The following is a 12,946-nucleotide window of genomic DNA, read 5'->3' as shown; positions in this document are numbered from 1 at the left end:
GCTCAACGAGGCTCGAGCTCGTCTCCTATGATTAATAGGCTTACGGGGGCTGGTTTTGATATATGACTAACATTTAATAATTTTTACGAAAAAAAAATATTTAGTAGGTAAGATTTAAAATCAGACCAAGGATAATAAAATTTATATTAACCAATTATACTATCTAGTATTTATATATTTATTTTGATATATATATATATAATATTATTTTCTATATTATATACGAGCCTATTCGAATCGAGTTTGAGCACCGGGAATCGAGTTTGGTAAGTTCATCTCACATCTGTATTGATGTTTGTTGGACACGCGGAGGCAAGTCCCAGTATTAAGTCTACGCTAAATTTTTTGCACCGGGAATTAAGTGGTTGTGTTTCTTATAACGTCGTTCTCCCGGGGCCGGCAAAAAAAAGTAGTTGATACTATTAAATTGGACGGTTGTATGTCATTGCATCAAGGTCGCAGGAGGTGGCGCTGGAGCTGATGGATTTTACCTTTAATGCCATCACTTCTGAAATATCTAGAAATTCGATTTCGCTTTTAATTAAGAAAGAAAAACTAATTTTGAGGCGTTAAGGTAAAACGTTTGCTAAAATGATAAATATTTAATATGATATGATGTGATTGATAACAAACTTTACTATATGAAGATGTGTGTTAAGCTTCCAAATCTTCTCAATCTTCTCCTGATCCACAGAAACGCAAGTATTATGGATCTTCTACCACCTTTCCACTTCCCCAGCTTTCCTGCAGCCGTAGCAATCCCCGGACTCATCGTACTAGCTTTCTATGTACTGAAACGTTGGTCTAATCCAAGAAAAAGGAATCCTAATTACCCACCCATAGCAGGCACTATCTTCCACCAGTATCTCAACCTCCATCGGTTGTTAGACTACCAGACTGACCTCTCTCGCAGGTACAAGACCTTTCGCATACTCACCCCCTTCTGCAATTATGTCTTCACTGTTGATCCAAACAATGTGGAGTACATCCTCAAGACTAACTTCGCAAACTACGGCAAGGTATAAAGTTCCTCAAACATGGCTTCTTTGATTTGTTCTAATTGGGTAAAAGATTGGATTTACTGAAGTTGGTCGAGGAGTTTTGATGCAGGGAGAGTTGACTTATGATATTATGAGAGACCTCCTTGGTGATGGGATCTTTGCAGTGGATGGGGAGAAGTGGCGACATCAAAGGAAGATTGCAAGCTATGAGTTCTCCGCCAAGGTGTTGAGGGATTACAGCAGTGTGGTCTTCAGAGAAAACGCCACTGAGCTTGCTGGGATTGTATCAGATATGGCCTTCTCTAACCAGATGATGGATATGCAAGTAATTAAATGGCTGCGGTTTTTCTTTCTTTTTAGTTTTTTTAATTCCTTCAATAACCGTATATGTTTTGCAAATTAAATGGGAAAAATAAAATCATTTCTTTCATACGGTAGAGATAATTGTTTATCCATTTGTCGATAAAAATTTAACCGTTAATATCTTTAAGGATATAATAAAAATGCAACATATTTAAAAGATATTAATGATTCAGCACACATTTGCCCTTAGACCTTAGCTATACAGTTCAATAGGTAATTTTTTGATAATTATATTATCTTAATAATTTATCTGATAAAACATATATATATTCTTAGGCAAATACTTCAATACCCCTTTTGAAAATTTATAATCATGATCTATCGGCTATAATAGTTAGTTTTAATATCGAGTACCGATTTTTCTTAAGAAGATTTGATTACGTGTGTCTAACTTCCAAATTGCACGTTCTTTTCTTTCGTTAAAATTTTTCTTTTAGATATGATTATGACTTTATTATAAAAAATATCATTTAATACTAAATAATTTAAATTTGATTTAAATATTATTTTCTATCTCTATCTATCTGTTATTAGATTTAATTTAAATCAATCTTAAACTAATGAGAGATATATGTAATAATAAAAAATAATCAAAGAGATAAAATTTAATTAAATTTTCATCAAGTTAATTATAAAAAAACATCAATACCCTTATTATGATATATATACATTACTCTTAGTCAAAGATATATATATATATGTCTTACTTGATAAAATATTAAAATAATATAATTGTAAAAAAATATTGTGTAAGTAATATATTTAAAAATAATAATTACCTAGTAAAATCTTTTAAAACTTTTGTATTCCTATTATACGATTGAAGATTTTAACCGTTACATCTTTATCAAACCAATTGATAAATAATTAAATATACGGTACGAAAAAAGATCTCAGTATTCTTATCTGGGAGTAATGTATGTATATCATAATAAGAGCATTAATGTCTTTTTATAATTAACTTGATGAAAGTTTAATTAAATTTTATCTATTTAATTATTTTTTTATTATTTACAATATCTCTTGTTAGTTTCAAATTAATTTAAATTAAATTTAATAACAGATAGAGATAGAGAATCATATTTAAATTGAAGTCTATTTCCAAATAATTAAATTTAAATAATTTAATATTAAATAATATCTTCTATAATTAAAGTATAATCATATCTAAGAGATATAAATCTTAACAAAAAGAAAAGAATGTGTAATACACGTAATCAAATTTTCTTGAATAATATACCATTTTTTTTATGTAATGTGATTTTAGAAATAATACGAAAATTTATTAGTAGGTGTGAAAATTAGCTATTATAACTAATGGATTAAGATTATAAATTTTAGAGGGGTATTAAAGTATTCGCCGTAAAACAAACTTGCTTGTCACATGAGGAATTTTGAACAATGCCCTTTAATAAATATATAATCCAGATTAAGTTGGAAAGGGGAGATCGAGAAAGAGAAGATTCAGTGTAAACTTGATATATTGGACCATTAATGATTAGGATATGATTATCTGTTTGCATGATCATCTCAATCGCTCTTTTCAGGAATTATTCATGAAAGCTACACTTGATTCAATATTTAGAATTGGATTTGGGTGTGAACTGGGAGTGTTGTCTGGGTCGAATAATGAAGGAAAGGCGTTTGCAAAGGCATTTGACGAGGCGAATTGCCAACTGTTAACCCGTTACTTTGATGTCTTCTGGAAAATCAAGAGATTTCTTAACATAGGTTCAGAAGCCATTATGAAGAAAAACGTCAAACTGATTGATGATTTTGTCTATAAAGTGATCGACAGAAAGATCGAGCAGATGTCTAAACAGCAGCAAGAAACTGTAAGTCATAAATAAGCTTGAGCTCTCAAAGCAATGACTGTTTATATAATGGTCATTTTCATTGTAGCAGATGAAGAAAGAAGACATTTTGTCAAGATTCCTCCTTGAAAGAGAACGCGATCCCGATAACATCAACGAAAGGTACTTGAGAGATATCATCCTGAATTTTATGATTGCGGGGAGGGACACGACAGCAGCGACTCTGTCGTGGTTCTTCTACATGCTATGCAAGCATCCACTTGTTCAAGAAAAGGTAGCACAAGAAGTAAGAGAGGCAATACTTTTAAAAGATAAGGTAGCAATTGGCGATTTTGCTGCATGTTTAACTGAAGAAGCTCTCAGCAGAATGCAGTATCTGCATGCAGCGCTATCTGAAACACTGAGGCTCTACCCTGCAGTTCCTTTGGTAAATTATTCATGTCTTGTTCGTCGAGGCAAGAATTATAACATGATGAATTTTTGATATATTTCTGATTCATGTGGTATCCGGATTGTAGGACGTTAAGCGTTGCTTCTCGGATGATACATTACCGGATGGCTTCGACATCAAGAAAGGGGATATGGTGAACTATGAACCTTATCCTATGGGTAGAATGAAGTTTTTGTGGGGTGAGGACGCCGAGGAGTTTAAGCCAGAGAGATGGCTTAATGAGGTGGGGGATTTTGTGCCGGAAAACCCTTTTAAGTTTTCTGCCTTCCAGGTAACATCTGAGAACTAGTCACTTCCCAATGGTGGTTTATAAAAGGAAATCTAGCATAAGACATAGCAATTTGCTCAGTTTTGCTCTTTTTAAATTTTTTCTTTCACTTTGTAGGCCGGTCCTCGTATTTGTTTGGGGAAGGAATTTGCTTATCGACAAATGAAGATCTTGGCAGCCATTCTCGTGTACTTTTTCAGATTCAGGATGTGGGATGAGAAGCAGACTGTCAAGTGCAATGCCATGATAACTCTCCAAATTGATGGTGGTCTCCATCTATGTGCTTCGCATAGATAAAGGTTTGGTCCATCACTGTGTTTAATCTTGTTTCCTCGTACTGTTTGCTGTAAACTTTGTTTGTAGTATAAGATCATGTATCAAATATCAATGTCAATAACTACTTTTCCTAGAAAAGTGTTTATCTTACGGAGCTAGATGTTTCAGTAAGGATGACTACAATCTTTACTCTTTCTTTGCTGGTTATCGATATCATTCAAATCGCTGAGAAATATTTAGGGGGTATAGTTAAGATATTTTTGGCTTGATAGAGTTAAACTAAGTTTGAGCTAATTTTATTTGTAAGTTTTTTTCTCTTTTGTTTCTTCATCTCTAGAAGTACAGAGAGTAGTCAGGAGAAATTTTTGTTAACATGTACACTAAAAATTAACTTGGAAGAATACACTCAATATGTGGTCATGGTTATTGTACATCAAAGAAAGCGACATTAGGAATCTAGCAGAGAAAACAGTCTCCATTATAAAAGGACCCCCCCCCCCCCCCCCCAGTATATCCCTTTCTATATTTTGGAATCCATCAAATTAGATCAATCTCGGAAGTCTCGAACCAGTTATCCTATTCCTAACTAAAGTTTATCATGTATATTTAATAGTTAAAAATATAGGATTTATGTGAAGAATCTCAACATGCTAATGTATAAGTGATATATTTGACCTTTTCATTTTAAACAATAAAGTTTCATGTGACATTCTTTTATTTTATATTTCTAGACCGATCAAAGGAAGCAGTCACCAATCACCTATCGGAGAACGGCCTCCATCTTTATGCCATTCCGAGATAATATATGGTGAAAAATGTTAAATATATTTGAGTATATGGGTCTTATATATGATTTCCACAGTGTATCTTACATTTCGATGCATTGGTAAATAAATTCACCTTTGTGAGAAATATCATTCTTCTTTTTTTCTTTTTAATTTTTGAGGAAAAAGCTCGACGAAGAAATTCATTGGATCACTGAAACAGAAACATATGCCCAGGAATTTGCATCATAAATATTTACTGCATAGCATGGAAAAAATATATTGTAATAAACCGGCATAAAAAGGACGTTCCAAGAAGCGTAGCCCCACGTGGCGTGGGAAGTACAAAAGGTCAAACTTTTTAATGATTTGATTTCGTTGCGATATCGAACCGATGCATGTCATCACAATTTGCAACTCGTCCACTTGAGGTGCCATGCTGTGGCTCATGAATTTTGCGTTTAATGCCAAAATTGAAGATTAAAAAAATATTAAAAAAATAAACTTATCAATATAATATACATATATATATATATATATATATATATATATATATATATATATATCTATACTCCGCAGTTGCTTACAGAGGGCTGGGTGAAGCTCCCACCCCCAAATCTTCTCATCTTCTCCTGACCCAGAGAAACCTAAGTAATGGATTTCCTACCACCTCTCCACTTCCCCAGCTCTCCTGCAGCCCTAGCCATCACCGGACTCGTCGTACTAGCTTTCTATTTACTGAAACGTTGGTCTAATCCAAGAAAAAGGAGTCCTAATTACCCACCCATAGCAGGCACTATCTTCCACCAGTATTTCAACCTTCATCGTTTGTTAGATTACCAGACTGACCTCTCTCACCGGTACAAGACCTTTCGCATACTCACCCCCTTCTGCAACTATGTCTACACCGTTGATCCAATCAACGTGGAGTACATCCTCAAGACCAACTTCGCAAACTATGGCAAGGTATTAATTTCCCCAAACATGGCTCCTTTGATTTGTTTTAGTGGGTAAAAGATTGGATTTTGTGAGGTTGGTCGAGGAGTTTTGATGCAGGGAGAGTTGACTTATGATATTATGAAAGACCTCCTTGGCGATGGGATCTTTGCAGTGGATGGGGAGAAGTGGCGACATCAAAGGAAAATTGCAAGCTTTGAGTTCGCCGCCAAGGTGTTGAGGGATTACAGCAGTGTGGTCTTCAGAGAAAACGCCACTGAGCTTGCTGGGATTGTTTCAGATATGGCCTTCTCTAACCAGATGATGGATATCCAAGTAATTAAATGGCTGAGGCTTCTCTTCTTTCAGTGTTTTTATTCCTTCAATAGCCATATATGTTTTGCAAATTAGTAATCATTCATCAGGATTTTCTTAATTTTTTTTTCTTTTAGATTAAAAAAGCTATTTAATTCTTTAAGTGAATATAATCCAAAGTTGGAAACAGGAGAGAAAGAAAAAGACAGTCTAACCTTGACATATTCGTGCATTAATGATAAGGATATGATTGTGTCTGTTTGCATGACCATTTCAATCGCTCCTTTCAGGAATTATTCATGAAAGCAACATTTGATTCAATATTTAGAATTGGGTTTGGGGTTGAACTGGGAGTGTTGTCTGGGTTGAACGAAGAAGGAAGGGCTTTTGCAAAGGCATTTGATGAATCCAATTGCCAATTGTTGACCCGTTACTTTGATGTCTTCTGGAAAATCAAGCGATTTCTTAACATAGGTTCAGAAGCCATTATGAAGAAAAACATCAAACTGATTGATGATTTTGTCTATAGACTGATCGACAGAAAGATTGAGCAGATGTCTAAACAGCAGCAGGAAAATGTAAGTCATGAATAAGCTTGAGCTCTCAAACTAATGACTTTCTATATAATGTTCACTTTTCTTTGTAGCAGATGAAGAAAGAAGACATGTTATCACGATTCCTCATAGAAAGAGAACGCGATCCTGATAACATCAACGAAAGGTACTTGAGAGATATCATCTTGAATTTTATGATTGCGGGGAGAGACACAACAGCCGCGGCTCTGTCGTGGTTCTTCTACATGCTATGCAAGCATCCACTTGTTCAAGAAAAGGTAGCACAAGAAGTAAGAGAAGCAATACTATTAAAAGATAAGGTAGCGATTGGCGATTTTGCTGCATGTTTAACTGAAGAAGCTCTCAGCAGAATGCAGTATCTGCATGCAGCACTAACTGAAACACTGAGGCTCTACCCTTCAGTTCCTTTGGTAAATTACTCTTGTCTTGTTCGTTGAGACAAGAATTATAACATGATGAATTTTTGATATATTTCTGATTCATGTGGTATCCGGATTGTAGGATGTTAAGCATTGTTTTTCGGATGATACATTACCGGATGGCTTCGACATCAAGAAAGGGGATATGGTGAACTATGAACCTTATCCTATGGGTAGAATGAAGTTTTTGTGGGGTGAGGACGCCGAGGAGTTTAAGCCAGAGAGATGGCTTAATGAAGTGGGGGATTTTGTGCCGGAAAACCCTTTTAAGTTTTCTGCTTTCCAGGTATCATCTTAGAGCCAGTCACTTCCCAATGATGGTTTAGAAAAGGAAATCTAGCATAAGAACTAGCAATTTGTTCAGTTATGCTCTTTTTTTTTTCCTTTCACTTTATAGGCTGGTCCTCGTATATGTTTAGGCAAGGAATTTGCTTATAGACAGATGAAGATCTTGGCCGCCATTCTCGTGTACTTTTTCAGATTCAAGATGTGGGATGAGAAGAAGACTGTGAATTGTAAGGCCATGTTAATTCTCCAAATTGATGGTGGACTCCATCTATGTGCTTCGCGTAGATAAAGGTTTGATCCATCACACTAAGTTTAATCTTGCTCGTATTGTATGTTGTAAACTATGCTGGTCGTGTTTGTGTAACATCATGTATCGAATATCATCGACAACAGCTACGTTTTCCAGAAAAGTGTATTTATCAGGTTGGTCTTACAGAACAAGATGTTTCAGTAAGGATGACTGCAATCTATATTCTTTGTTTGCTGGTCATCGATATCATTGAACTCGCTGAGAAATATTTAGGGGGTACAACTAAGATCTATATGTTTCGAATTAAATTTTTTGGATTGATTGACTCTTTTTTTTTACAAACAGGCAGCAGCCCCTGTTTCTATGGATTGATTGACTTCAACTAAATTTGAGATAATTTTTTAGTAAATTTCTCTCTTTGTTCCTTCATCTCTAGAGGTACAGAGAAAATTATAGTATGCACTGGGGTTGTAAACAAGTCAAGCTTGAGCAAGAGCTAGCTCGGGTCAAGACGAAAGTTTTCTTAGCTCGAGCTCAAGACGAGCTGGAAAAGGCTGGCTTGAGTCGGTTCGTCTCGAGCTCAGAAAGCTCGAGCCTGACTCGATAGCTCGATATTTTGGCATGTTGCTGTTTGAGATAGCTGGAAGGCGGAGGAACACCTTGAAGGAACACGGCAGAGAGCCAGCAGTGGCTTCTAAGTCAGTGTGGGAGAAATTTGAAGTTGGTAAGTTGCGGAATATCGGAGAAGGGGATAACGAGAATACAGAGAAGACGTTTAAGGTTGACGTGTGGTGTATTCATTATCAGGGTGAGGCAAGACTTCCCATGAGCAAGGTAGCCAAGATGCTTGAAGGGGAGATGGATATCCACACACCACCAAACCCATTCAAACATATGCTCGCATTTGGCACAGCTTTGCTTCTATGGAGCGAAGGCAGCAAGGAATCGTTAGCAACTAAGATCTCCTCTTCCACATCGGATCTGGAGGCCAAGATCCAGAAGAACTAAGTCAGCGCCGAGGAGGTCATCTTGCGCCCGCGCCCGGCGAGGAGGAAGCTCGTAACAATGTCCCATAGGAATTCCTCAGAGAAGTGTCCCCCCTCAGCGACGATGAATTGAGACTAGAGGTCGGTCCTTCTCGGCAACTTTACAGGTCTCCTTCTTTCGCCACTGTATGAGTTCGAGCGAGAGGTCGTGGATCGGTGGAGAACTCGGGTGAGATTGTTCCTATGAATCCATTAGCGTCATGCACTCATGCTTCATTTTATTATTTTATTGTGCTATCGGGTTTGATGTTTTCTTTTATATATAGTGCTGTTTATTATAGGTTAATTGTGAGGATCATGTAAAAGAGTCTTCACGTTATCTCTCTTTTTTCATTATTATGTATTAAACTGCATTTATAATATTTAAATGTTAATGAACTGTTCTCACATAAGAACTTTCCCTTTCATATAAAGATCGTATGATATGAGGATGGTATTTGGAAGTTGGAACCACATTAGGTCAGTCTCGGTATCCATGATCAATCGAACTGGTGGAGGTATTATCTCGTTGACACCTAGAATTTGCACCATGGACCATTCGTTGAAAGCTTTCTAATCTGGGGTTTTGGAGCCACCCCTTTTGTTTAATAATATGCTTCTGTTTCGATAAACAGGATACCGCGCCTCTTGTTAGTACGCACCTGGGTGCTCTTTTTTCGAATTGGCTGACCTTTGGAAAGTTACGCCTCCGATGTATTTGAGAAATAGAATTCAGGAAAGATTTTACTGTGCACTTATATTTTCTCTTAGTTTATGAGAATAAACTAAAAACTAAGAGACCCGAAATGTAATATTAGAAACATAAGTTGTGAACTAGAAATTTATGATGATGTGGGGTGTGAAATGTAACCTTTCCTGAGAATTTAGTGAGATCAGACGTTGCTGGTTACAGCTCATAAGCCTACTTTTGCTCTACAGCTCACACCCAATAGATCCAAAATCTTAGAAACAGACCCAAATGGCAAAAGTATCTAGTTTGCTCCACTCTCCTTTGATGTCCTCTTCCACTATGAAGATTGAAACCCTCTTGGTTTCCCTCTTGTTCTTTTCCACTTTTGCTACTAGCTCCGATGTCGAACGAGAGACCTACATAGTTCATGTGCAACCTCAAGAAGATACTGACATCAAAGCTTGGCACAGATCATTCTTGCCGGAGACAACCGCAGACTCCCAAGATTCACCACTGATCTATTCCTACAGTGAAGTCTTCAGTGGCTTTGCTGCAAGGCTCACCAAGCAAGAACTCAAGGTCTTGCAGGAGAAAGATGGGTTCATTCACACCTACCACGATCAACTCCTCCCCTTGGCAACCACTCACTCTCCGGACTTCCTTGGCCTCCATGTTGGAAGTGGATTCTGGACTGGTTCTGGGCTAGGGAAGGGTGTTATAATTGGACTTCTGGACACTGGAATACTACCCACCCACCCTTCTTTTAGTGATGAAGGCTTGCCTCCACCTCCTAGTAAATGGAAGGGCTCCTGCAGATTTAATGGTAGTAATCTTTGCAACAAGAAAGTTATAGGAGCGCAGGCTTTTGGGAGCAATGCTGCGTTTGATGACTCGGGTCATGGCACCCACACAGCGAGCACGGCTGCGGGGAATTTTGTCAGAGATGCAAGTGTTCGAGGAAATGCCAATGGGACCGCAGTTGGCATGGCTCCCCATGCCCACTTGGCAATTTATAAGGTGTGTAGCCGTAGTCGTTGCTCCATTGTCGATATCTTAGCTGGCTTGGACGCTGCTGTTAAGGATGGGGTGGATGTGCTATCTTTCTCCCTTGGCGGTGGTTCCACCCCATTTAATTATGATCCAATTGCGATTGCCACCTTCAAAGCCATGGAGAAAGGGATATTTGTTAGTTGTGCTGCAGGGAATGGAGGACCCTTGCCGAGTACGATTTCAAATGAGGCACCTTGGGTCCTCACAGTGGCTGCAGGTACAACGGATAGAGCCATAAGGGCTACTGTTAAGCTCGGCAATGGGCTGGAATTTGACGGTGAATCACTATACCAACCTAAGAACTTTAGCTCCACTATGTTGCCTTTGGTGTACCCTGCAATGTTTAATACTTCTGTAAGTGCCGATTGCAGCTCCCTGGTTGGATTGGATTTTAATGGCAAGGTAGTGCTATGCGAAAGTGTCGGGTTGACAGGAAGAATTGATGAAGGGATTTCTGTGCTAGGCACGGGGGGTGCTGCCATGATACTTATGAATCCGAAGGTTGATGGGTACACCACTTTTGCCGACGCTCACTTTCTTCCTGCATCGCATGTGAGCTATGCCGCAGGGTGTCAGATCGTATCTTACTTGAATTCAACTGCTAATCCTACTGCAGCGATTTTGTTCAAAGGGACGGACGTCGGATCATCCCCTGCTCCGACGGTTGTGTTCTTCTCTTCGAGGGGGCCTGGTAAAGCTAGCCCAGGTATTATAAAGCCAGATATCACAGGACCAGGCATGAACATATTAGCAGCATGGGCGCCAAGCCAAGCAAATCCTAGTGAACAAAGCTTTAACATAGTCTCTGGTACTTCTATGTCAACTCCTCATCTCAGTGGTATTGCTGCTCTTATCAAGGGTGTGCACCCACATTGGTCTCCTGCTGCAATCAAATCTGCAATCATGACAACATCTGATGTCGTTGATCACAGGGGCGAGCCGATTAAGGATGAGCAGCATCAAAAGGCTAGCTTCTTTGCCATGGGTGCAGGCTATGTGAATCCATCAAAAGCAGTTGATCCGGGACTAATTTATGACCTTGATGTCAATGATTACATAGCCTATCTTTGTGGGTTAGAACTAGGAGACTCTGGAGTGTCAGCGATAGCTCATCGTAACATTAGCTGTTCCAATATTGAAAATATTACTGAATCAGACCTGAATTACCCGTCGATACTAGTAAATCGACAGTCTTATCCAATTGTGGTGAATAGAACAGTCACAAACGTGGGGAGAGCAAACTCAACATACGTAGTGAAGGTGGACATGCCCGGGGAAGTTTCAGTGATTGTGCAGCCGCAAACTTTGCATTTCGCAAAGGTGAATGAGAAGAGGAGCTTCACAGTGAAGGTGGACTGCAGCAGTTTGGGAAGCAACAGTACTGCTGAGGGAAATCTGATGTGGGTTTCAGATGAACTTATTGTGAGAAGTCCTATTGTTGTTTATGCCAAAATTTAGTGGCTGCGTAGCAGCAATTTTGCATGTCTCAATAATCAAACTCCTCTATATAAAGTGCTTTTGTAGTACAATATTTCTGTAATATTATTTGTATGATACAAGTAGATGGGGTGTTCGCCGTTGACAATTAGAAGCAATATCTACTATGATTACATGAACTGAAGTTATATATGAATCAATAGATGGACACCTTCTAACCTGAATAAAACTGAAGTTTAGCAACTACGGTTGTAATAAAACAAATGAAGAGATAACCTCTAGTTGTGCCATCTTTAAATGGCACTATTACTTGCTACCAGAATCCATAAAATATCTTAACTTGGGTACTTCCCTCCCAGTCTGAATACTCGCAAAGGCACATGCTGTGCTTGTCATCCATTACTATGCTATTAATGTTGAGATATTCTCTTTTTCTTACTCAGAGAAGTAATCCTGCGGAAAGCAAAGCATTTGAGTAATTGCGAGTTATCTTCTTTTTTTTCTAGAGATTGAGAAGTCCATTAGTAGACAAGTCAAGTGCAGTCGATGCCAACTAGCAACTTAGGTAATGCCAAATTAAAAAACACATCAAGCCAGGTGGAAAACTACACTGCCACTGTGAGAATTTGCTTTAACTGTTCGTGAATTCGAGTGCCAAGGCATTGCTCGTGCAAACAAACGCAAAAAAGGCTTTGATATCTCTTTGGATTTGTCTTTGCCATTGTGACCCAAAAAAATTAAAGAACTTACCAGAGAAGTGAAAGTTAGGCCAATTCGTACCGTCTATTTAAAAAGGATATTATTTAACACCCATCTCGTAAAACTGATTCAGTCGTTCACATTTCATAAGCTATAATTAGGATTTAGCTTGGATTTGTTAGACTTTGGCTTCTAGATTGAGAATAAATTGGATTAAATTTACTCTCGCCTAACACCAAAAACACCAGAGAAAAGTTATAGGTAGGATAAATGTAAATATAACCTTTATTGACTAATTAGTTCTTTAATGAAGGATCGAACTTT

General features: G+C 37.9%; 4 protein-coding genes and 1 long non-coding RNA gene across 12 annotated transcripts; all 5 read left to right on the top strand.

Annotated features, from left to right (window-relative positions):
• The first annotated feature begins 680 nt into the window (after positions 1-680).
• LOC140793363 (cytochrome P450 704C1-like) lies at positions 681-5,085 on the top strand. Of its 4 annotated transcripts, none has more exons than XM_073144801.1 (7): positions 692-1,019; positions 1,111-1,326; positions 2,912-3,199; positions 3,270-3,605; positions 3,697-3,900; positions 4,015-4,196; positions 4,905-5,085. In XM_073144801.1, exons 1-6 carry the CDS (start codon positions 708-710, stop codon positions 4,192-4,194), a joined length of 1,536 nt encoding a protein of 511 aa, XP_073000902.1. In that variant the 5' UTR covers positions 692-707; the 3' UTR covers positions 4,195-4,196; positions 4,905-5,085. The 4 variants fall into 4 exon arrangements, with proteins under 4 accessions (XP_073000903.1, XP_073000902.1, XP_073000900.1 ...); XM_073144799.1 differs by having other exon boundaries at positions 3,267-3,605; XM_073144802.1 differs by lacking the exon at positions 4,905-5,085 and having other exon boundaries at positions 681-1,019; positions 4,015-4,311.
• Positions 5,086-5,505: 420 nt separating this feature from the next.
• Positions 5,506-9,155, top strand: LOC140793904 (cytochrome P450 704C1-like). Of its 5 annotated transcripts, none has more exons than XM_073145676.1 (7): positions 5,506-5,903; positions 5,994-6,209; positions 6,479-6,766; positions 6,838-7,173; positions 7,265-7,468; positions 7,580-7,761; positions 8,066-9,155. In XM_073145676.1, the coding sequence occupies exons 1-6, from the start codon at positions 5,592-5,594 to the stop codon at positions 7,757-7,759; spliced, it is 1,536 nt and encodes a 511-aa protein (XP_073001777.1). In that variant the 5' UTR covers positions 5,506-5,591; the 3' UTR covers positions 7,760-7,761; positions 8,066-9,155. The 5 variants fall into 5 exon arrangements, with proteins under 5 accessions (XP_073001777.1, XP_073001774.1, XP_073001776.1 ...); XM_073145673.1 differs by having other exon boundaries at positions 6,835-7,173; positions 8,157-9,155; XM_073145675.1 differs by having other exon boundaries at positions 6,835-7,173; positions 8,066-8,205.
• LOC140794367 (G-type lectin S-receptor-like serine/threonine-protein kinase SD2-5) lies at positions 8,342-8,728 on the top strand. The gene has a single exon (XM_073146379.1). The coding sequence runs from the start codon at positions 8,342-8,344 to the stop codon at positions 8,726-8,728; it is 387 nt and encodes a 128-aa protein (XP_073002480.1).
• An 18-nt stretch (positions 9,156-9,173) lies between the features above and the next one.
• Positions 9,174-9,541, top strand: LOC140793906 (uncharacterized). The gene is made up of 2 exons (XR_012110031.1): positions 9,174-9,263; positions 9,381-9,541. It is a non-coding gene; the product is annotated as an uncharacterized lncRNA (long non-coding RNA).
• A 40-nt stretch (positions 9,542-9,581) lies between these two features.
• On the top strand, positions 9,582-12,026 carry LOC140793903 (subtilisin-like protease). The gene has a single exon (XM_073145672.1). It carries the CDS (start codon positions 9,725-9,727, stop codon positions 11,942-11,944), a length of 2,220 nt encoding a protein of 739 aa, XP_073001773.1. The 5' UTR covers positions 9,582-9,724; the 3' UTR covers positions 11,945-12,026.
• The last annotated feature ends 920 nt before the right edge of the window (positions 12,027-12,946 follow it).

The sequence above is a fragment of the Typha latifolia genome, chromosome 8 (assembly GCF_019914945.1).
Source record: "Typha latifolia isolate L0001 chromosome 8, TyphaL0001v2, whole genome shotgun sequence".
NCBI classification, from domain to species: domain Eukaryota; kingdom Viridiplantae; phylum Streptophyta; class Magnoliopsida; order Poales; family Typhaceae; genus Typha; species Typha latifolia.
Note: the sequence above shows the minus strand (reverse complement) of the source record. Positions and strands in the feature narration are given on the sequence as shown.